Source organism: Gorilla gorilla, chromosome 1, assembly GCF_029281585.2.
Source record: "Gorilla gorilla gorilla isolate KB3781 chromosome 1, NHGRI_mGorGor1-v2.1_pri, whole genome shotgun sequence".
Lineage (NCBI taxonomy): Eukaryota > Metazoa > Chordata > Mammalia > Primates > Hominidae > Gorilla > Gorilla gorilla.
In genome coordinates this window covers 36533836-36559842 of record NC_073224.2, presented here as the reverse complement: position 1 = coordinate 36559842, position 26007 = coordinate 36533836, and the positions used below count along the sequence as shown (strand labels likewise).

Sequence of the window (26007 nt, the reverse complement as noted above, 5' to 3'; positions counted from 1 at the left end):
AGCTGGCATGAATCACCGCTTCAGAACTGGGACTTACCCAAGAACCAAGTTACCTATGATCCCTGAACTCTGTTTATCAGGATACTTTCCTGGGACTAATCCTGTGGGGGTGGGGTATAGATGAAACAGGACTGGCCATGTGTTGAGACTGTGGAATTGGGTGTCCTATTTCGACAGTCCATTATACTATTTCTCTACTTTTGTATATGCTGGAGAATTTCCATAATAAAAAGTTGTTTGTTTTTCTAAAGATTGAGGGTAAAGAAAAATGAACCCAAAAGGTTTTTGTTCAAATGTACTAAAATAATATTTACTTTAACAAAGCCTTCATTTTAAAGCTCATTCTTGAGGAGCAATCGTAAACATTCCATAAACTAGGATAATTCATACTTGACTGTTTCTAGATAAAAACATTCACATATGCTAACTTAGGGAAAACTGAACCACCCAACAACAGGAAACCCTGGAATGGCATCTCACTGGTTTTCATGGCAGATTACCAGTTTTACCTTACAAAGATGTAACATACAAACCACTAGGGTCAGCTTGATGAACTGAATGAAAGGTAATGCAACCCCGATGTCTGACAGTTTTCAAATGGAACAAAATGAACTGTATCCATTATGAAAATCCATTATCAGCTAGAAGGAAAATACCTGTAGTTGCTGAAATAACCAAATGCCAAAGATAAAGTACATGGAGTTGCCAACTAAAACTGGGAGAGAAAGCATAGAATTCTGCCCTTGAATAACCTTTTCAAATAATAGCACATTTTTAGATGTGTATAGTTGACCAAAGATTAAGCGGTTAGACATTATAAACACAGACTAAATACTATTTTGATGGCTGCTATTAAAAACAAGTGCTAGTAAGTCACTGGGGAGCCAATCCTCCAATTCAAAGATGGTACTGATTGATGGCCAACCTTTGGAAAACCAGTTTTCGAGAACTCATACAGGGTAAGAAATAAGGACAGAGAAAAGACATCGTGACTGGTTTTCTCTACTCTGAGTTGGATGCCAACACACTGAATTTAAAGGAATGGAGTTCAAGGAATTGTCTGTACTTTTAGGGAGTAAGGTCATATGTTCTTGATCTATTCATCCATTCAAAAGCAAATTTACTGAGCATCTACACAAGATGAATAAGGCACAGTTGTCCTTCCTCCAAATTGTTCACAGTGTGGCAGGGAAATCAGACACAAACATGAGTAACTGTAATTCAAAGCGAGAAGTATGGTATTATATGTAAGGGCTTATGGTGACCTACAGAGAAAGTACCAAAGTCTGTAAGTATGATGTGACAATGGCACTAACTTAGTCATGTGTGACTGAGATACAGAAACACAGAAGCATGTATTATATTATGGGGCTTAAAGAGACTGGAAAGCAGGTATGTCTTCACACAGAACACAGATATGTTTTTGCCATATTTTTGGAAGAGGGATTCATAGGAATAATTTCAAAATCTTTGAAGTTTATAAAAATAAAAATGGAGTTAGTGGAAGCAACTTCTTATACCTCTCATGAGGAATATAGCCCTTCTAATTCTAGTTATTCACAAAATGGATATTTAGGGGAATCATTGTGCTTATGTGGTTATAACATCTCTTTGCACACTTCCCTAGTTAGATAGTGCCAGGGGTGGAGCTGACTTAAAATAGAGGGTAGAGTAAGAGAAGAGAGAAAAAGAAGAAACCAGCAGAGAGTTTTAAATGATACCTTAACTTTTAAAACTATTGGCTAAGTTGAAGATATTTTAAGAAGCTGAGAAAAGAACAAAAGGGAGGAAAATTAAGCCCTTAATACCAGGTTCAATTGACTGCTGGACCCTCCTCCACACGTAACCAAGCTCCCTATGTATTAAACGTTTAAGGGGAGCCTCAGGAGAAAAGAAAAAGCAAGGGCTCTGTAGCCCTCTTTAAAACAAGAATAGGAAAACATGTTTCTGGGATCTTCTAAGCTTCAGGGGTTTTCCAGCTGTCTACAAAAGTCACCCTAGTAAACAGTCTCTGACACCAAATTGCAAATCCCTTTACAAGCTGAGTCCTCAGAGCTCCAACTTCTACATTGTACAAAGACTATGGAACAAGTAAATAGTTTCCAGCAGAGTCAAGATTAGAGAGACTCACTTCTGGTTACTAACGACACCAGTGTGTCCCTTACGATGTCAAAGGGCAGAAATAGGCAATGAAGAAGAGTAGGGGAATCAACTGAAGCTCCTTCTGAAAGTGTGTAAGGAAACAAGCATTTCTGTTAAGAGGTAGATAACAGGATCAGAAACAGAAGTACTTCACTTTGGAAACCAATGCTGTCTGAATTATGAGTATAAATGGCATGTAATTTAAACAAAACCTAGAATTTGAACTAAATGTGCTGTAAACACAGGCAGGTGACAATTGAAACATCTGGTCTCACTGAGATATTATACTAATTACCAGACGTTTTCTGGAGTCAACCCACCAACAATTAAGGTCTTCTGCTTGCTATCGCTTGGTTGCGCCCCATTTAACTTCATAGCTGTTAATAATCAAGTGCTTCCATATAACAACCAGGATTTGGGGGCTGGGGGAGAGGAACAACTGCCAAGTAGTCTTAGGACAACTCTACTCGAACCACTGTAACAAATAAAAACCCTAACAGTGTCTTGAACTGGGAGACTAAAAAAAGGTACAGTAATATTCTGAAAGTTGAACTGTTAACCAATAGCTATTACTTAAGATATCAGATGAATATATTATCTCCATGAGAAAGGTTTATTATTCCAGGTTCATAGGGTTTGAGACTAGAATACAAAGGTGTTTATAATTGGCAAAAATAGTATTTAACAAGCTAAAATGATAACCATACTCTTTGAGGTAGACTTTTGGGGCTTTGATCACCTATTTATTCATTTGTTGGTATGGATCTATAATTGGCCATACCAACCATTCATTTTGACACGTGTCTCGAGTCTGTTTCTCAAATTCTCACAAGAGCACCACAATACTACTCTCTTCCTAATTACCTGCCAAAGCATACAGATAATGCTTTTAGTTGTTGACTTAGAAAATATGTACTAAAAACATGTAGTTGTACTGTTCTTGCCAGGGATTACAGACTTAAACTCACAGCTGTCCAATCCTTATCAACTCGGTAGAAAGACAGACTTAGACAAGCAGAGTACATCTATTCCTTGAGATAGTCTAAATTATGCAAATGCAACAAGCTAAACCATTACAAAGCCACATAGATTCCACTGCTTTGATCTCTTATAGAAATGCTTTTACTGTAAGGTTTTCTTGCTACCAGCCTACCTATGTTTTGCAAATCAGCTGAACTTTAATATTGTATCTCTTCTAAGCACACTGTTAAAAATTTTGTACACAGTGTCACACTTCTTTTATGAAGACTATGGGGGAACTGTCTCCTCCCGTCTTAGCAGGAGGAAAAGCTGGGCTTCTAAAAAACAAACTTGTTACCCTATTTATATGACTTTTGTTACTGATTGTGAATCCTTTTTGCTCTGGCTGCTGGGAGGTTACAGATAAGTTTGCAGCTCCCATCAGCAAATGTACAAGATTGTGGGGTGTGCATTAGTATAAATCTCATCCTTAGCTTTATTATTTTCCTCCCATTGTTTTCCCTTCATGTAATTCATTCAACTTATTTATCTTATCCTTTGCATATGCTTTTCTGTAAACTACCTAACATGATGATTTTTATCATCTATCTATATAAATCATGTTGAGGTAGTTTACAAATATATATATATATAGAGAGAGAGAGAGACAGAGAGAGAGAGAGAGACAGAGAGAGAGGAGAGATGAGAGACTATACTACTTTTATTTATGAAAGCCACCATGGCATACTATTGCTTACTGGCTTTTGAGTCTCAGAGTCTAACATGTACTCATGGAATAAATTGCTAGCTCTTTAAGAAAAAAAAGGATACTTATTCCAGACCACAGTGACTTTTTAAGCTTCATTTGTGTGGGAAATGGCATATACAGGAAACAAAATGGGGGAGGTATCTTCCTCACTAGAAGCATAAAGCAGGGTGGGTAAAGGCAGATGCCGGAGTTCAATTTGGCTGGGTTCCAATCCTGGAAGTGCCCCTGACCACAGATGTGAACTTTCCTCAACTGAAAAATGGGCTATTTAGTATTTAATTCATAACACTGTCATTGGGATTAAATGAAATAATGTACTAAAGTATTTAGAACACTTCCTGGCACATGGTAAATACTCACTAAATATCAGCTATTAATTAACTGAGTGAATTCAATCACTTCAGAGTCTTCAGGAAAGGGAAGGTCTGAAGATCAACCAAAGGTAGAAGAATGAGGACACGAAGGAATAGAAATTAATGAACTGTACTCATCCAAGGTGTGATTATAAAGTAACCAGACTGGCTTAGCTTCTCTTAGCTTAATTTATCATCCGTGTAAAATGCATTGTAAATTCCAAGGTCACAGATCCACTGTGAGTGATGTACAAGTACCCAGCATAAAGTCTTGCACATAGTAAATTTCGCTACACATTTACAACTTTAGAGTTAATTTTCTGTATAAGAAGTATCCTAATGCACGACAAAGAGAAATAGGTTCATAGCCTTCAAATAAGGAACTGATAGCTGTAGAAGAGAAGAAAACATCACAAATAAAAACTGATCACCAATTAAGAAACTTTGGTCTATTTATAGATCGTTTGTGGCTTTGGTCTATGTGAAAGGAAGATAGCACTGACAGAAAATCCTGATACCTCAGTCGATTGGAAAGTCATTTTCAAAATGTACAAACAGCCTCTTAGAATGAAGGATGGGGTAAATCTGGGAGGTCTGGGACCAACTAACTAGGTTACCTGGTTAAGATACTTAGTTCTTAGAAGGTACTCATGTTAGTGCAATGAGACTGCTGGTTTGGGTGATCTCTTCTTTCCTTTCTACTGCCTATTTCATTAAGAAATTTCCCTGTTGACAGAACAGGTGATTGCATCAGGTGGTCAGGCTAGCTCTCAGCACGGCACATGATTCGATTTTTTAACCAGTCATTTTACATTTTAGAGTTATGCTGAGAACACAAAGAGTTCCTTTTATGCTGGTTGCTATGCTTGGACAAGTTCATTAGTGACATCAGATAGCAGTTTCTATTTAGAGAAACTATCTCTGAACATATGAAACTGACAGCTCTTCCAAACCCAGAAGCTCACTACATTTTCTGATGCGGACATGTTTTTGGCTGTAGAGAAGACTGAGAGACAAAGCGCCTGTCTTCTTGCATCCCGGTGTCTCCCAAAGCAGCAAGGTGTTTAGCATTCAGGGCAGTCTGGATTGGATTACTCTGGTCATTTACATAGATACTGTATTTATGCTCTTTGATGTCCCCTTTCCCAGCCTGCTCCCTAAATTTCCCTTTGAGGTCACTGGCCCAAATGACCCAGTGATTGCCAGAGAGGCAGGCATTTCATTGCACAATTAAGATGCTGACAATTGCCTCAGGGCAGGAAATAGGGAACAATGAAACTAGGTTAGGAAATAAAAATACAACAAAAGAAGAAAAACAGTCTTAAATATTATACTGAAAAGAAATACTATGTGAAATAACAGAAAACACCATCAACAGCCAGAGATCATGAATGGGAAAGAAAAAGGAAGATAGTATGTTTTAAAGTTGAAGGAAACACGGACACTTTGATCCTGGGATCTGAAAGAATGCAAAGCTGGCCTGCTGGAGTTTACTCCTCAGTAGGTAAGCCTCTGAAGTACTTTCATCTGATCAGAAACCAGGGTCAGCAGTAAAAGGAGTTTCAATAATACAACCTTATTTGTGCTAAGGAGATTTTAGTTTTTATCTTACATACCCTGGAATTATCTACATTGCACATTGATTTAATTGCAGGTAAATTCCATAATGTCTCCCCTCCAGATGAAGTAAATACCACTCTGGAATATCGGTCACCTGGTGATATGAAAAAAAAAGGAAAGAAAAAGGTTTATAAATTATTCATTTATTTCATAAGACTCAGGATTTGGAAATAATTCAAACTGGGAAACCACATGGATGATTCATTAGCAGCAGGAAATTCTTTCCTTTGATAAATTCCAGGAGAAAATGTTAAAAGAAAAAAAAAAGCAATGCCATAATATTGTCTTAGCGCAAAGCCTTTGTCTACTCACTACATCTTAAAATTGTATGAATTATATAGCAAATCTATTTTTGGTCAGACTATAGGAAGAAAAATCCACAGGAATTTACAATAGGAAACGAATTGAATATATCCCTCTTAATTTCACAACACATCACCCTAATACAAAAAGATGCACTAGGGAATACCAAGAATGGATTATAGGGATGTTCTCCCTGGCAGCTAACTAGAGAGGAGAGATGGTGGGTGATCTATTTAAAATCGCTAAAAACAGTCAACTAAGTACAGAATGCTGGCCACATTCTGGTTGCGTACATGGTCTCTCTGGTACACTAGAGGCTAGAAAAAATATTTTGAAAATCAGATTAACAAAAAAATATGTTTCTGAATAAGGGAGGTTGTATGATATACCAGAAAGAGCATGCATGGTCTTTAAAGTCAGATTAGGATATAACCAGGTCCTGTCATTTACTAGCTATGTGACCTTAGGCAACTAACAACTTCTCTGAGCCTTGGTTCTTCATTTGTAAAATGCAGACAGCAATATCTATCTCAAATAGCTGTGAGAATTAAATGAGATAATAATAGATGCCCAACAATATTGGTTCTGTATCCTCAGAACAGAAACAATATGAACCACATATTAAAGAATATGAACCACATAAAACAAAGAAGATTAATTTTATGATAGTTAAAATGTCTAATTGTGCTAACAAATAAGCTGGTAAATTTATGAATAAAGCTTTATTATAAAAGTTTTTATTTATGATCATGAAGTTTTGGCCATTATCTTATGTTGACTGATTTTGGAGCGCAAAATCAGCCTGGTAGAAACTGAAGCATTTCATTTACATAGAGCTGGTAATGGCTTTAGTCAAGGCAGAATCGACTTATGAGACAGCATTTACTGTTGACTATTGAAATGTAATGTTTTTCCTGGTTAAGATCATAACTAACAGATGTTGGTTAAGCAATAATATATAGTAATACTTTGATTGAGAGAAATAAACCAGCCAGAACATGCAAGTAACCAGAGTTCAATTTCCTAATGTTTTTTAAGAGAAGAGACAGAAAAGGAAACATGTATTGCTTCCTGGGATCAGTATAAGGTTCTGCCTCATCTCCTACTATCCATTACTGTACAGAGTTAAGTGATCAAAATAAAGACCCAGAGACGTGGTAAACTCCAGAAACATCAAAGATCCAATCAGGTCATCTAGTGTTCTAATAAGACAGGAAAAAATACATTTAAGAGGGATTTTCAACACCAACAGCAAAAGCTGAAATCAAAAGAGCTTTAATGTTAATATTCACTTAATTAAAAATTATACTATCCACAATTCCTCAATCCTAATCACTATGGCTAATCAATGGCTTACATACTTATATTCATGTCCTCTAGGCTGTGCCTTCCTTCTTCCCTGGCAGCTGCAGAGTAATCAGGCTGACTCCATGTTACAGCAAATTTTGGGTAGTGAATTTGTTGCCAACATTTAGAGAATTAATGGCTCCACATTCAAATCTGGATTCTTGGCCAGGTGCGGTGGCTCATGCCTGTAATCCCAGCACTTTGGGAAGTCAAGGCGGTGTGATCACCTGAGTTCAGGAGTTCGAGAGCAGCCTAACCAACACGGATGGAGAAACCCCGTCTCTACTAAAAATACAAAATTAGCCAGGCATGGTGGCGCATGCCTGTAATCCCAGCTACTCGGGAAGGCTGAAGCAGGAGAATCGCTTGAACCTGGGAGGTGGAGGTTGTGGTGAGACAAGATCGTGCCATTGTACTCCAGCCTGGGCAACAAGAGCGAAACTCTGTCTCAAAAAAAAAAAAAAAAAAAAAAAAAAAATTCTGGGTTTTTGACCTCTGGCAAGTTCTTGCAACATTTGGGCCCTCATTTCTAGAACCCCATCTTTTGTTGCGGCTAAGTAGCAGCCGATTTCTTTCGACAGGGCAGATGTTCCTTAGTGTTCCACAATCACCATCACTTCTCCTGTCACACCTAGCTAGCTTTATTCACTTGGATTATATGCCAGGCCCCTGAGGCATTCAAACTTTGAACCTCTAGACTTTATTTTTTTCATCTCTCTACCTCTACTGCCTAGTGATGAGGTAGCACACAGAAGGCTCTTAATATAGTATTGCTTTTTGAATGAATCAGAACTTTAAGCCATTTTCTGATTCACTTTAGAATGAATTGGAACTTTAAATAATTTTTTAATAATTCAACAGATTATTTCAAGGTTCAATGCAAAAATATGTACCTGTACTTGATCTAGAAATAAATAGTACAAGGAATTTTTAAAAAGACTTGAAATGTTGGGCAAGGTCAAGAATTTCATTAGATTTATATCTTCCTTAAAATAAGAAAACTCAATCATTACTTTTTCATTAATTTTAATAATATAATAAACTCAGACTAGTAGTTGACTAAACTAGAGAAGTAAAAGAAAAAGTTAATTAGCCAAAATTTCTTTAGGTTCAACAGCAACAGTGAAGCTGTGTGACTAGCCACACACGGCTATCAGTCTAGACTGTGATCATGTTCAATTTTAAATGCGAGCAAACTGCTGAGCGGTTTGTTCATCTACAATGTCACTCACTTGGAACGTCACAGAAAAAGCTGTCCTTGTGGAAGTTCCAGTCAACTTCTCTTTTCTCTCTTTCATAATGATCATCTGACCATCTATCATCCCGATGGCTGAAATGGAATGACAATTTGATCTTCAATAAAGTTCTCGTTATTTCAAAGCTGATAAGCATACTGGAAACATTACTTCCTCAAAGCCATGACCTGCTTAGTCCTTGATATTAAGTTGAAAGGATTAAAAGAAGCAACCAACATTAATTTTCTCACTTCTAAAAAAGAAAAAAAAAAAAAAAGAAAATCTCACCTTTTCATCCTACTACAACAAAATCTTCAAACACAATGACAAGTTAAGCAAATTCAGTGGCAAAGATTTTGAGCCACACATTTTACATTTAAATTTTTTGTTTAGGCAGTATTTGAAGAGGAATTCATTAAGCAATGTTTTGTCTAAAAGTTATATAAAAATAAATAATTGATTACCTTTTGGCTTGTTCATCTGCATATTTAAAGGGATAATTTGCTAATGTTGCTTTGTATCCTGTATTTTTCACCATATTATTCCATGTGACCAATCTCTGGCCTATTGCTGTTCCTCTTGGTTCAAAACCCTAAGGCAAAATTACAGGTGCTCATTAGTGTATTTCATTTCAGGCTAAGTATAGTTACAATAAAAGCTTGGGAAAGCAATGTCAAAGTGATATATAGCTTTCAACAGAAAATATAGCTGTTCCTCACAGCTACTCCAGAGGTGACTGCATTAAAACAAGATGCCTTGACATGATAATCATCACCTATTTGCTGTGACAAAACAGTTTGATTCTTTGGTATGTTACATGTCTAAGGAAAGTTTATCTTTCCAACTCATGCCTAAGCATTTAGTAAATACTTACTTTTATCTTATAAAAATTATGATCAAATTAAATCATGTTACGCACTGTATTTTTACAAAGAGTGTTTCATTATCCTTGATCATATTTTCCTCACTATTCCACTCCAGAGAAACATTTACTTAAAAACAGACTCTGTGATCTGTTAGTAATACTGAAATTCCTTTAACTTCTTTGGGAGAAAACAGAGACAGTGTTAAAGACTTTATGAGAATAATTTTGTAGAAGGCAGATTCTCCAATTTATTGCTTTTTAGCTTAAACATGGGGACCAAGAAGCAAACCTTCCAGATTTTTGAGGGTAAACAAGTTCCTTGACCTTTTAAGAACCTGATAATACAGAAATGTAAATACATGTCTTTACTTTTCAGAAAGAGAACTGTTGCTTGAGAAGGTTTTTAAAGAAATGGGTTACTAAATAACATAATGCAACATGTATTAAAATACACAATAGTTGGAGATGATTTTAGGCTAAAGAAAACATAAATGTTAGTTACCAGCAATGGATCAGAGAAGTCAGGGAGCTCTGGCACTAATACTCCAACCAAGGCACAGACCACGATGAACATGGTGCACATGCCCAAGACCACCACCGGCCAGTCGGCTATCAGGGCTGCATAACTACAAAACACAAAGAAGTGTCGGCTATCAGAGCTGCGTAACTACAGAAACACAAAGAAGGCACAAAGAAGGCCCTTTGCAGAAATATTTTCGGTACCTAAGAGAGCAATTTATTAAATCCTCATATTGTAGACCACATATGGGTGTTTATCAATACAATATCTAATGGGATTATAAGTATTTGTATGTAATTGTAGTAGAAAGTTACAAGATCATTGTCCCCTCATTTTTGTGATCAAGTAGCAGTTTATGCCACAGGCTACTGAGAGTCAGAATAATGTTCATATATGACAAGCAACATTTTATATCTACATCTATGCCTGTAAAGAGATATAAAATACACACTTCATTAGTGGAAAGAAAATAAATTTTAACAGAGGATCCATACTCCAATCAGTGTCTTTCAGAACTTTTGTTTCTCTAGTTATTCCCTTTCTCCACACCTTTACTCTCACAGTTCTTAAACAGTAAGAGTCTATAAACAGGTTCATATAGTGCAAATCTTAAAAATAACCAAACTAAGGGCTGGGCATGGGGGCTCACACCTGTAATCTCAGCACTTTGGGAGGCTGAGGCGGGTGGATCACAAGGTCAGGAGTTCAAGACCATCCTGACTAACACAGTGAAACCCTGTCTTTACTAAAAATACAAAAAATTAGCTGGGCATGGTGGCACATGCCTGTAGTACTAGCTACTCGGGAGGCTGAGGCAGGAGAATCACTTGAACCCGGGAGGCGGAGGTTGCAGTGAGCTGAGATCATGCCACTGCACTCCAGCCTGGGCGACAGAGCTAGATTCTGTCTCAAAAAAAAAAAAAAACAAAAAAACAAAAAACCTAAACTAAACACTTCCCATAAACCTGTAACTTTCCTTCTAGCTAAAACTACAGTGAGCATATCCACTAGATATGTGAGTTCCATGAGAGCAGAAATTCTTGTCTGATTCATTTAGTGTACTATCAGTGGAAGGTGATCAATAACTATCTATTGACTAAATGAACAAACATCTGATGCTTGTACTCCCCAGCTACTACAATCTGGTTTTAGTCTCTTCCTACATGTGGAGAACTGTCTCTATTACCAAATCCTAACACTGGGCCCTTTCTTCCAGATGCGCTTCCCACACCCTCGTTTGTTACCTCAAATTGAAAGATCTGTTTCTGTATCCCTTCCATGAGGTCCTGGATCACACATTATTATTTTGGCACTTCCAAGTCTTGATATGAGCTGAGTACCCAACAGAAGCTGACTAAACTGAACGTTTTCTAAAATTCAAAATGCATCCTGCAAACTTCTGGCTTCTTGAATCTTTATTAGAAGAAAAGCAAGACAAAATATTTAACTTGTGGACCACTACTCTCAAATTCTCAGTAATGTTAGCTCACTTGGCTGCTGCAATGGCTATTTCTGTCTCATTTGAAATAGGATTCTTACTCATATATTTTTGAGTTATTTCTTCAAAATCATGCTAGTAGTTACAAATAATTCTGGTGGCTCTAAATGTCAGTCTGAAAAAAAGCTACTATATGTCTCTAATAATAGACTGCCAATTTTTCTAATCTGATGTCTTAACTTTATTGATCTGGCTTTGTGGGGATATTTGCTTCAAATTATAATTCTAGTAAGGATATTAAAATATAGCATAATTATGCTTTAAGGGAGCATGTGCACAGGCACTTTTCACTGCTGCTCTTTTAAAGTAATCTTAAAAGGCCAGACACAGTGGCTCACGCCTGTAATCCCAACACTTTGGGACGCTGAGGCAGTCAGATCACCTGAGGTCAGGAGTTTGAGACCAGCCTGGCCAACATGGTGAAACTCTGTCTCTACAAAAATACAAAAATTAACTGGGCATGGTGGCACACTCCCAGCTACTTGGGAGGCTGAGGCAGGAGAATTACTTGAACCCAGGAGGCGGAGGCTGCAGTGAGCAGAGATCATATCACTGCACTCCAGCCTGGGTGAGCAACACTCTGTCAAAAAAAAAAAAAGAGAAAGAAATAAAGCTATAAAGGAAGGAAGGAAGAAAAAAGAAAGAAAGAAAGAGAGAGAAAGAAAGAAAAAAGAAAGAGAGAAAGAGAAACCTTATAAAAATAAATAAATAAATACAACCTCGTCCTTATTCAGAATACCAGTTGCTCTTGTGCTTTACATAAATTATTATATTGTTCAGTTCTCACAACAACCCTTGGAGATGAAACTGCAGCATTGACAAGTTATAGAACTTATTCAATGTCACAAAACTAGGAACCTAGATAGTCTAGTTCTAGTGTCAGGGCTTTTAATCTCTGGGCTGTCATTTCTTTCTTCAGACACAAGAGTAACTAGAAACATTAGGAATAACTACACTTGCCACAAATGTCTGCTTCCCAAAACTTACAATTAAAAATTCCTAGCCCTACTTATAGTTAATTTCTCTATGCAAAATCATATGGGTTCTAAGTTTGAACATTATTCACTAGACTGCAAATTTTAGATTTAAAAACTCATTCAGGAAAAATGATGCTAGATAAGACAGAATAACCTTTTAGAATAATTCTGAATATAATAAAAACATTTAAGTGACAATAAGCTGATTGTGGTTGTTCAAATGTAAACACCAAGTGTCTAGAAGCTTTCACACTTCTAGGACACACCCTGTGCAAAAATATTCTCCTTACTTTATTTCCTCCTCCACCAAATGCAAACTAAGATGAAAGTAACTAGTTTTGAAGCAATAAAGTCCTCTGTCTCAATAGCACATTTGAGACTACTTTCATTGCTTCAGACTTAAAAAGAGTCCTTTACATTTTAGACCATTAAAATATCAGCCCTGTGAAATGAAAATGGCCCCAGGCTTATACAATTATTCATTACACTTTATTTTAAATGGATTCATTTTCTTTCAAATGAATCAGAAGTTATGCATTTTTACCTACTAACATGTTATCAATAGAGGGCAGTAGGCCCCAAATTGCTTAGTATTCATACTGTGGTTTAATTTACCCATATAATGACTTTTAATTTTGTGTTCTTGAAAATCTGCACACACGTATAGCAACCTTAAAAGCCCCATGCAATAATTGCTTTTCTTCCCTTTGAAAACATTTGGTTTTGATTTTACAGCACTGCTACACACCATATATGTGCACTGACTACATATGGAAACTTTATGGCATTAGTGATTTCAGCACATTTCTTCCAAACACGTTTAACCTCACTATATTACAATTCCACTTCCTTACACAGCCGATGTTTCCCACGCTAACCTTTCCTAGAGATAACTGTTCACATTTAAGTAATGGGATCACCATCCTGAGTATATAAAACACCATGGGGGAAAGCCCAATCATTCTAAGTAAATTTTACTCAAACAAGTATTTCTCCTCAACACCACAAAATTGCTGAGGCTAATTCTACTCCTCCTGCTATCTATGCAAATATATAGTATAGCTGTGGGTACCACATGGGAAACAGAGTTGCATGCGCAATATGAAATCCAGACAATGGTTGTAATATGAAGATAAAAGTCTAATAAAGTAGGAAAATTGGAGAAGTAAAGGAAATTAAAAATAGCCTATAAATCTCACAAATATATATATATATTTGATGATGCTATATATATATATAATCCATATCCTGTGCATTATTCTCTTTGAAAAGTGAACCGCATGTAGAGTAGAAGAATTTTCAAAGGGACCATTCTTTTAACTATCATGTATTCTTCTGCATATCAAATAATATTTGTCTTTCATCCACCTTCTCTAATATTGAAAATCTTTAGACACCACAATATAACTGTAAATGTGGCCCACCTCTGTAACACCTGGCTTACAGCAGGTAGTCATTTTCCAGTGAAAGACCCTTTTCCCGGAGGCCCTACTGCTGTACTAGCTGCTGAGGTTAGGGCCCACAACTCTTTACAGGGTACTAGCTGTATAAAAAAGTTCACATCATCTTCTCAATAGGTTAAGTCTCAAATAGGAGACAGATGTGAAGGGCTCATTCTCCTTTTACAGAAGAAGGAACAGAAGTAGCAGAGGTAATTAAATGCGTTCGTGGATGAACCATGGATCTGAGTTAGCAGGCATGCTGCCTGGCGTTCTGGTCCAGGGTGTTACTGCCATGCTGGAGTTTTCACTGGTACGCAGTGGAAGTCCCTCAAACATAGTCAGAGATTTTCAGTCACCTTATTATTGGGTTTACTCTGGAAACAGATCAGAAATAACTGTTAAAACAAATAAACGAAGTATCTTATAGAGCCAGCTTATGCTCAAGTGACATTAAAATGGGGGCCAATTTTAAGTGGGTCATTTATATTACAATAACATTCCCCCATAATAAATTTTCCTCTTAGCTTACAAAGATTTTTTTTCTCTTGCTCCTTGCTGCCTTTCTCAAAACACTCTTCTTTTTTCTCTTCCCTCTGAGCAGAAAGCCCTGTTTCAGAAGGTATAATTCAGTGCCCACACCAGAGGCTTCCTTTTCCTCACTGACCACCAGATCTTTAACCCCTTATAGCCTGGCTTTTGCTCTCATGACTTTTCTGAACTGCCCAAGTCAACTAACTATTCTTGGTTTTTACCTTCTTTGACCTGAGCAGAATTTAACACTGTTAGCTACCTCTTTCTTCCTAAAAATCCTTTCCCCGTTGGTTTATTCCTTTCTGTTTCTCTTAATAACTCTTTCTTATTCCTCTTGTCCCTTAAAGATAGATATTTCAAAATGTTAAGTCATAACTTTTCCAGTGGCATCAACTATCAACTTAGTGAGAAGAGTGATTGAAGTTTGAGAAAATTAAAAAAAAAGAAAAGAATATACAACTCTTTTTCTTGTGAAGTAACAAATTCATCCAACAATTAGCATTAAACAATAAGGAAGCAAGGCATTCTCGGAATACAAAAATGGCAGACTTGGATCTTGCCCTCAGGGAATTTACAGCCTAATATAGAAAATAAGACAGGCACACAAATATCTACAAGACAGGTTAAAAAAAAATGTGTGTGCTTTTTGTTTTTTTCTTTCCCCCCCGAGACAGAGTCTTGCTCTGTCACCCAGGCTAGAGTGCAGTGGCACGATCTTGGCTCACTGCAACCTCCACTTCCCGGGTTCAAGCAATTCTCCCGCCTCAGCCTCCTGAGTAGCTGGGATTCCAGGCACCCGCCACCATGCGCAGCTAATTTTTGTATTTTTAGTAGAGACAGGGTTTCACCATGTTGGCCAGGCTGGTCTCGAACTCCTGACCTTGTGATCTGCCCGCCTCGGCCTCCCAAAGTGCTGGGATTATAGGCGTGAGCCACTGTGCCCGGCCAAAAATATGTGTTTTTTAGAGGGGTACAGATGAAATGTTTTGTGAATTCAATAAGGGAAGCAATAAGTTCCAGCCAAGGTGGGAAAGGGGAATCAGGAAAGGCTTTGTTGAAGAAGTTATATTTATATGCACATATACTTAAAAGAAATTAGAACTCTGTTTTAATAATACCAATTTAATAAAAGAGAAAGAAATCTTTTCAAAGTAAAATTTTTAGTCATTTGCAAAAGCCCTATTTATAGAAAAGTAGAAATTTGTTTTCTTAATCTGCCATATTTACTTCCATACCTCTTTCCCTTATTTTTTCTTTCTCTCTTGTTTTTTTGCAAAAATGAAAAGGGAATTGGATAAACAAAATGTAGTATATACATACAATGGAATATTATTCAGCCTTACAAAAAGGAGATTCTAATACATGCTACAACATGAATGAACCTAGAAGAAATTATACTAAGTGAAATAAGCCAGTCCCAAAAGGACAAATACTGTAGGATTCGACTTATATGAGGTACTTACAGCAGTCAAACCCATAGAGACAGAAAGCAGAATGATGGTTGCTAGGGCCTGGGGGTAGGAGAAAATGGGGAGTTAATGTATAATGGGTACAGAATTTCAGTTTTACAACAGAAAAAAAGTTTTGGAAATGGATGGTGGTGATGGTTATACAACAATGTGAATGTACATAATGCCAATGAACTGTACTCTTAAAAATAGTTAAAAGGCAACATATATGTTATATATACAACAAATATAAACATGTTACACATACAACATATATAACATATAAACATGTTATAACATTTAAAGTATGTCAACATGTTATATCTATCATATAAACCTGTTATATATAACATATAAACCTATGTTATATATAACATATGAGTACGCTCTCTCTCTCTCTCTCTCTCTATATATATATATGTATATATATATTTTTTTGAGACAGAGTCTGGCTCTGCCACCCAGGCTTGAGTGTAGTGGTGTATTTCAGCTAAGCACAAACTGCTTCCTAAGCTCAAGAGGTCCTCTGACCACAGCCTTCTGAGTAGCTGGGACTACAGGTGCAAACCACAATGCTTGGCTAACTTTTTGTATTTTTTTGTAGACACAGGTGTCCCCATGTTGCCTTGGCTGGTCTTAAACTCCTGACCTCAAGTGATCCGCCTGCCTCATCCTCCCAAAGTGCTGGGATTATAGGCGTGAGCCACTGTGCCTGGCCTATTACATATATTTTACCACAATTTAAAAAATATTTTTTTTAAATAGAAGGAGAGTTTACTAATTAATATTTATGTAGTAATTTCACTTCAAAGACAGGATAACTCCCTTGAGGCAGGCTTCAGTGTTATCAGCATTTGAGCTTCTTTGGCAACTGAATTTCAAAGATCACTTAGAATTTCTTAAGTGTAATGACATTGTATCCGGAATTACAATGTGTAAGGACATCTGATGAGAAAATGCTTTTTTTAGGAACTCTTATCAAGTTAAAATTTTCTCTATTGAAAGATAAGCCTTAGACATTTCCACATAAAAGAATACTTCCACTGGTAACAAGATTTTTAAAAAGAAAGACAACCCCTCTGAAATAAACTGCCATGAATTCGAGTCACGGTAGTTGGCAGAACAGTATCTCTTTCCTCACTAAGTAAGCCAATCCATTGCAGGAAGGAATGCAAAATAAATAAACAAATATAAATGTTTATGCACAAATATTTTTTTTTTTTTTGAGATGGAGTCTTGCTCTGTCCCCCAGGCTGGAGTACAGTGGCACAATCTTGGCTAACTGCAACTGCCACCTCCCAGGTTCAAGCGATTCTCCTGCCTCAGCCTCCTGAGTAGCTGGAACTAAAGGCACGTGCCTCCACACCTGGCTAATTTTTGTATTTTTGGTAGAGATGGGGTTTTGCCATGTTGGCCAGACTGGTCCCGAACTCCCGACCTCAGGTGATCCACCCACTTGGCTTCCCAAAGTGCTGGGATTACAAGCATGAGCCACTGCACCTAGCCCTAGACACAAATAGAATTTAATAGGGTTAGAAATCTACCTTAAGATTAAAACCACTTTTGGAGATATGGAATTCCTCAAGCAGCCAACTCATGGGACATTTCTTTTTCTTTCATAAAAATATGAATGAGGAAAGTGAAAAGAACAGCAAAATACGGAGAAAATACTAGACTGGAAAAAGCATGCAGGTAAGTTTATTATTTAATAAGATGACCCAGATTACTTTACCTTTTTGGCAACTTGAAAGGTCTGGATGGTCTGAAAAAAAAAAAGCAAAGGAAAAATGATCAAAAACAAAGCATCATAACATAAACAAAGGCTTTACATATGTGTTGAACATTTTACTTGTTATCTCTTACAAAGAATCCTGGAAGTGTTAAAAAAAAAAAAAAAGCAATCTATTCGAGAGATTTTAAACAATGAATGTTGGCTACTTTACATACTAGTAGAGACAGCTCGAGTGGCTAGTCAGGAGGCAGAACCTTCCCAGACTCCGTATCACCCTCTCCTGATGGAATCATACTCACACTGTACAACATTCTTCTCTGAGATCTACAGCTACCAGATTCAGTCTTCTCTCTCCTAACAGGAATCCACATCCCTAAGTCTCCAATCTAAGCTGCTTCCTTACGTAGCAAAGATCCCAACACTTAAAAAAAATAGGATATTAATACCTTCTTTTAGGTATTCTATTCCCTCTTCAAGATACCAGCTGCTTCTCCATTTTTCAGTTTCTTAATATCTAACTTCACAATCTACTTCAACAGATACGGGCTTGTATTTCCAATCAGCTCTTTCCCATACTGTTTTATTATTCCCACGCATCCTTTGTACCTTGCCTCCCAGATATAGGACAAGCTTGCTAAAGAAACTCCAAACTAAGTCTCAATCTCCAAACTTTGTATTCCTATCAGATTATTTTTTTCCTATTTACTGGAAAGCATTTAATAAATATTTGTTGAACAAACAAAAGTACACTGGTTATCACAGTGTGGTCTAAAGACAGCTGGGAGTTCCTGAGACCCTTTCATGGGGTTTGTGAGACCCCCCTTTTCCAACTATAGATCTGTGTAAAGCCAGATTTTCTTCATATACTTCATATATTTCAACCAAATGGCATATTGCCATAGATTGCAGAACAAATATGAGAATACTGCTATCTTTTAGTAAGCCACATGTCAAAGAGATTTGCAAAAATGTAAAACAATGATACTTATCTTGCTAAACTTTTTTGTTTTGAAAAATGTAATTATTATTCACAAAATGTGTTATTTATGTTAACATGTTATGGGCTTATTATTTTTAACGAGTTTCGTAATTTAACATTTGTCAGTTCCGATTCCAGTATGGTACATATCAGCTAAACACATAAACAAAAGCTCTTTGAAGGTTCTCAACAATTTTTGAAACTGTAAAGGGGTTGCATGACCCAAAGTTTAGGAACCACTACACTAATTTATTGAGGATATATAAATATTTGCTGACTGAATAATTGAATTGCCTAGCTACATACTCTTCCTTAAAATGAAATCTTTCACCAGACTGTACCATACTTGGAGAAACAAAACAAAATGTAAAAACCTGTCCTCCAAACTTTCTACTTTAAGCTATTACTCTTCCAATAGTTGGAACCCTCCTTGGAATTTCTTGAAGATCTAAAGTTCTCTTTCCTATTTTCTCTCTCCATTTACATTTCTCCCTCAGATACATGTACCCACTCTTAAAAAGAAACATTTATCTAATTCCTAGTATACCCATGAACAAGACAAACAGGGTTCCCAACTACACAGAGCTAACATTCTGGAATGCATTTTGTATTAAATTGTTGATACAAGAGATGCATGTGTTCTAAATTTCAAGCTTTATTTACATGCCCTCGTTATGGATTCTAAGCCCATTAAAATATTGAAACCAAGGAGATGGAACAATCTCAGAAGTTGCAAGCACCGGAAAGAATTTTAGGGAATATATATTCCAATTCCACTGCAGCCTCATTTTTAGAGATGGGCCTCAGTTTGCCTTTGGTCTCTCAACATCTTAATAGTGGAGCTGTAGTAAGAACTCAAGTCTCTTGATACCTAATTTGCTGCTCTCTGTCCTGTGAGTATTTGTCTGTAAAACCAAGGAAGAAAAGCCCATAGGGCAAAAAGTATTAATCTCTTATATAGAAAATAATTGTCTTTTCTTTTAGCAGATGTGGAACTTAAAGTCTGAGTTTCCACTAAGAACAGCATAAGAGAAGTCATTTTTGTTCTGAGACAGAGTCTTGCTCTGTTGCCCAGGCTGGAGTGCAGTGGCACGATCTCGGCTCACTGCAGCCTCTGCCTCTTGGGTTCCAGCGATCCTCCTGCCTCAGCCACCTGGGTAGTTGGGACTACAGGCACATGTCACCAAGCCCAGCTAATTTTTGCATTTTTAGCAGAGATGGGGTTTCACCATGTTGGCCAGGCTGGCCTCGAACTCCTGACCTCCCACCCGCCTGGGCCTCCCAAAGTGCTGGGATTACAGGCCTGAGCCACTGTGCCCAGCCAAGAACTTGTTGCTTTAAGAAAAAAGGTGAGCCTGAATATTTACAGAATTATAAAGGATACCAAAAATGCATTCTTTTTATATATGTAAAGATAATTCATTTTTTAAAAATCTAAAAAAAAGACATTAGATACATAAAAAGGAACCATATCTTATTTGTATTCATATCTCCATAACTAGTATAATGTATGGTCCTTTGTGGATGTCAGATCAGTGCATGTTGGATTAATGAATGGTGATCTTTGATTACTTTTCTCATACTCAACAGCTTTGAAATCAGTAGACAATGAATTAAAAAAGCAAGAGGCTAGGGACATAAATATTAATATAGGTAAATTTTATTTTGTTTCTCTTTCTCTCATACACACATACACACACACACACACACACTCACTTTGTTACATCAGCCCATTCCTATTTGTCAATCCTAAACTCTTTCAACATTTTACTAAACTTTGTAAGTTTCTCTTTGTGCCTCTGTATCCTACAGTATAGGCTCTCTGTTCAATGCTGCAGGAACCATTAGTTTGTTGGTTAATCAGAAAGGTTAATTAAAGAGAAACATTTTTCGAAGTTCTACATACATTCCTTAAATATCTAATAGTAACTTAAACATAAATGTCAATCTGTTCTTACATAAACCATAGACCTGCTGCATTGTCTATGACTGAGTTTTTGAGGACTTTGGATACTTGTGAGTATCCTGGATATACCAACTACAATACACATCTAAATTTTGATGATTTTTTTCCCAGATCTTTTACAATTTTCTCTTCCATGCCTAATTCAACAGTAAAATTTTTTTGTAGCAATTAACATTTTTTTCCTAAGGCTACAATTTTCTTTTCATGAAAACAACTTTTTCTTTTAGCATCTATATATAAGTGAACTAAAAACATTAATCAGATAACATAATTACCAAAACAAGCCAACTGGCATGCGTGGGTTTGGTAAGCACACTTGTCAAATGCTGGGAGCAGAAGTGTGTGGCTGTAGGAGACAGCAGCCTCCTGACCTGCAGCGCTCAGCTGGCCAGGGCTATCCAAGTGTGCATAGAGGGACGGAGTGCAGGGCCACTCCAGTGAGCTGGTGAGGGCTTAGCAGCTTTACACAGACTGGGCTTTCAGTGAACACGTTCACATCTGAAGAAGCCATGAAGCACACTTAGTTTTTCTGGCGAATCTACAAAAGACCAAAAACCCCCAAAAGCTGTATTTTCAAATACAATTACACATTGATTTTTCAATGAGTTTTATTGAGATATAATTCATATACCACATAATTCACCCAATTAAGTGTACAATTCCATGTTTTCAGTACTTTCATGAGTTATGCAACCATCACTACAACTACAAATTAATTTTATTTAAAAATTTTTAAATTTAAATTCTTTTTTTTGAGACAAGATCTTGCTTTGTCACCCAGGCTGGAGTGCAGTGGGCCAGCTCACTGCAGTCTCAATTTCCTGGGCTCAAGTAATCCTTCCACCTCAGCCTCCTGAGTAGTTGGGACCACAGGCGTGCGCCATGACACCCAGTTAATTTTTTAGATTTTTTATTTGTAGATATGGGGTCTCCCTGTGCTGCCTATCCTGGTCTTAAACTCCTGGGCTCAAGTGACACTCTCGCCCAGGCTCCCAAAGTGCTGGGATTACAGGCGTGAGCCCCTGTGCCCAGCTTATATATGGATTCTAGCCCAAGGTAATTTATAGATTCAATGCCATCCCCATCAAGCTACCAATGACTTTCTTCACAGAATTGGAAAAAACTACTTTAAAGTTCATATGGAATCAAAAAAGAGCCCACATCGCCAAGTCAATCCTAAGCCAAAAGAACAAAGCTGGAAGCATCATGCTACCTGACTTCAAACTATACTACAAGGCTACAGTAACCAAAACAGCATGGTACTGGTACCAAAACAGAGATATAGACCAATGGAACAGAACACAGCCCTCAGAAATAATGCCACATATCTACAACTATCTGATCTTTGACAAACCTGACAAAAACAAGCAATGGGGAAAGGATTCCCTATGTAATAAATGGTGCTGGGAAAACTGGCTAGCCATATGTAGAAAGCTGAAACTGGATCCCTTCCTTACACCTTATACAAAAATTAATTCAAGATGGATTAAAGACTTAAACGTTAGACCTAAAACCATAAAAACCCTAGAAGAAAACCTAGGCAATACCATTCAGGACACAGGCATGGGCAAAGACTTCATGTCTAAAACACCAAAAGCAATGGCAACAAAAGCCAAAATTGACAAATGGATCTAATTAAACTAAAGAGCTTCTGTACAGCAAAAGAAACTACCATCAGAGTGAACAGGCAACCTACAGAATGGAGAAAATTTTTGCAATCTACTCATCTGACAAAGGGCTAATATCCAGAATCTACAATGAACTCCAACAAATTTATAAGAAAAAACAAACAACCCCATCAAAAAGTGGGTGAAGGATATGAACAGACACTTCTCAAAAGAAGACATTTATGCAGCCAACAGACACATGAAAAGATGCTCATCATCACTGGCCATCAGAGAAATGCAAATCAAAACCACAATGAGATACCATCTCACACCAGTTAGAATGGCAATCATTAAAAAGTCAGGAAACAACACGTGCTGGAGAGGATGTGGAGAAATAGGAACACTTTTACACTGGGACCGTAAACTATTTCAACCGTTGTGGAAGTCGTTGTGGAAGGGATCTAGAACTAGAAATACCATTTGACCCAGCCATCCCATTACTGGGTATATACCCAAAGGATTATAAATCATGCTGCTATAAAGACACATGCACACGTATGTTTATTGCGGCACTATTCACAATAGCAAAGACTTGGAACCAACCCAAATGTCCATCAATGATAGACTGGATTAAGAAAATGTGGCACATATACACCATGGAATACTATGCAGCCATAAAAAGTGATGAGTTCATGTCCTTTGTAGGAACATGGATGAAGCTGGAAACCATCATTCTCAGCAAACTATCGCAAGGACAAAAAACCAAACACCGCATGTTCTCACTCATAGGTGGGAATTGAACAATGAGAACACATGGACACAGGAAGGGGAATATCACACACCGGGGCCTGTTGTGGGGTGGGGGGAGAGGGGAGGGATAGCATTAGGAGATATACCTAATGTTAAATGACGAGTTAATGGGTGCAGCACACCAACATGGCACATGTATACATATGTAACTAACCTGCACGTTGTGCACATATACCTAAGACTTAAAGTATAATAAAAAAAAAAAAGAAAATGACAATGATGTCATAAAAATATAGAGACAAGTAATCTAAGAAGTACATGTAAAGTTATGGGAGTCAGACAAAAAATATTCGTAATTAAGCCTTTCCAAGACAAGACAACTAAGTCCTTAACAAATAAAACAATATTTGTCAGCCCTCTTTGAAAAAAAAAAAAAAAAAAAGAATATGCTGACCAGGCGCGGTGGCTCACGCCTGTAATCCCAGCACTTTGGGAGGCCAGGGCTGGCAGATCACCTGAGGTCGGAAGTTCAAGAGCAGCCTGACCAACATGGAGAAACCCCATCTCTGCTAAAAAAAAAATACAAAAATTAGCCGGGCATGGTGGTGCATGCATGTAATCCCAGCTACTCAGGAGGCTGAGGCAGGAGAATCGCTTGAACCTGGGAGGCGGAGGTTGTGGTGAACCGAGATCGCGCCATTGTACTCCAGCCTGGGCAACAAGAGCGAAACTCCGTCTCAAAAAAAAGAATATGCTATCTGAACACCAGTGATGAAACTATTAATGAGCTATGAAAGCAAATGTGTTTTTCCAGAGACTGGACAAGGAAGCAAATCACTTGTATACAAAAATCTTAATTTTTCAATCCCATTTTTTCACTTACGCATTCTTAAAAATACATCTTGAATTTCCAAGAGAAATTAGGAGATTTTGCTATCTTTGGAACTAAAATTATCCTCACAGCCATAATTCTGGAACATGTACTGAGCAAAGAAATGGTATTTTGTTACAGACATTTGGGTTGTAATAAATGTAAACCCTCTCTCTGCCATTAACTTTTTCTTTTAACTAAATAGAAATTCATGGATCTATGACTAATTTACTCCCTGGAGAGAAACAACTATAGATTCATCACAGTCTTCCTGCTCGAGTAAAGATTTCATTTTATGTTAAAAAAATTTGAGACAGTAAGTAGAGACTGTCAACATCAGTTGGAAAAGAAAAATTGAGGTTACCACAAAGAAACCTCCTAGGAAAACATTAGATCCCTCTGAAGTTTCTATACTAATGGACGTGACAAACAGATGATGGAAACACCCAAACCACACTACAGGTAAAACATGAAACCTGTTTGATTTACAGTGCTGCCTTCTTTAATTCTGCTTTTGCAATCTCTTACCAGAAACACCTGTGAAAGCAGGCTAGCAAGCGAGTCCACTACATACTTTCATAGATGAAAAGCAGTCTTCCTCCATTTGTAAAATCCTTTGGATTTGCTACTTTTAATATCGACCTAATAAAACCTACGGATGACTTTCACCCTAACTTCAGTCTTGTGTTAGTAAAAATAAACAAATCTAACCTCGGAGAGAGAAACTATCTTTTTCCAGCATTCACCTTTTAATAAAAACAAACCCAAATAAGCAGCAATAATCTTCAGTGGGAACATTTTTCTGTTCTTTGATTAGGTTTTTAGCGTTTTTTTCTGCTGGGAAAAGGCCCAAAGAAAGATGACATTTGCGCGTCCCACCACACACTCCCACAGGCTGTGGTGTAGATAAGCTTGGGTCCTCAGACAGTCCACAAGCTGCAGTGTCATTCTTTCTCTCCCACTCAAGAAAGCATTTCTGTATGCAAGTGAGTGACAGTGACATTATTTGAGGGCTAAGCTCATATCTGCGTTTTAAAAAAGCAAAGCATGTACAAACTGGGGTTCTCATAATTAGTAACAAATTGCCCTTGGCACTTCACACTTGAGAACTGGAACAGCAGTTGAGAACCTTGGCTACAGTACTCTGATGACCAGTGAACTGCGGTATGTGTACATGTATCGGTCAAGAGGACAACTAATGAGACTGTAAAGTTCTCAGAAGGAGGGAGAGTGGGAGGTACCAAGCGGAGTAATCAAGATAATAGGGGTACAGAGGCAAGGGAAATTTTTAAAAAAGGTAATAGAAAAAAAGGAGTGTGAAAGAGGTAAAGTTAAGAAACAGAAAAAATGTGGAAAAGCTCCAAATTGTCTGTTTCTTTGTTTTGCTCACCTTTTTTCTCTTTTAATAATTTTTGGAAAGAGAAGGGGAGCTTGTAAAGCAAATAAGAATACTGAAATACAAAAACTTACCCATCAGTCTAGAGAATTCTATTCTAGACATAACTGCAGAATTAACACCACAACTTACAAAGGGACAGTCTCAGGTGGGTGCGGTAACTCACGCCTGCAAATGTCAGTACTTTGGGAGGCCCAGGTGGGAGGATCGCTTGAGCCCAGGAGTTCAAGACTGGCCTGGGCGTGATAGTGAGCCCCTATCTCTATAAAAAATAAAAAAATTAGCTGGGGTGGTGGCATGTACCTGTAGTCCCAGCTACTCAGGAGGCTGAGAAGGGAGGATTGCTTGAGCCCAGGAGGTCAGTGCTGCTGTGAGGTAAGATTGCACCATGAAGAAAACATACTTTCAGCTTTATGGTAGTAACCAAATTTTTAAGCAAAAAAGTGCTGTAAGTAGCACATTTTAACCTCAAAAGTCACATTGGATTGTATCATACTGTCTTTCTGTGAAAGGCTATTCTGCAAGTAGTAACTTCAGTTCAGCACTGGTAAGTTAGGAAGAAAATATTTGAAAATAAAAAAAATCCGCACTTTGATGAGTATTCTTTAAAAGATTCCCAACAAAAACAAAGCCATTCTTCATATTAAGTATTTCCATGAACCATCACTGGCACACTTGGGCTCTATCATGAAGATG

At 37.4% G+C, this 26007-nt stretch overlaps 1 protein-coding gene across 4 annotated transcripts in view; it reads right to left on the bottom strand.

Annotated features, from left to right (window-relative positions):
- DISP1 (dispatched RND transporter family member 1) overlaps positions 1-26007 on the bottom strand; it is a 188333-nt gene that overhangs the window by 5190 nt on the left and 157136 nt on the right. For all 4 annotated transcript variants that reach the window (XM_055372348.2, XM_055372346.2, XM_055372345.2 and 1 more), the window contains 5 exons: positions 17743-17772; positions 10097-10220; positions 9194-9321; positions 8727-8824; positions 5841-5938 (listed from right to left, as the gene is read on the bottom strand). In XM_055372348.2, coding sequence (XP_055228323.2) covers positions 5841-5938; positions 8727-8824; positions 9194-9321; positions 10097-10220; positions 17743-17772 — 478 coding nt within the window. The remainder of the gene's footprint in view (positions 1-5840; positions 5939-8726; positions 8825-9193; positions 9322-10096; positions 10221-17742; positions 17773-26007) is intronic.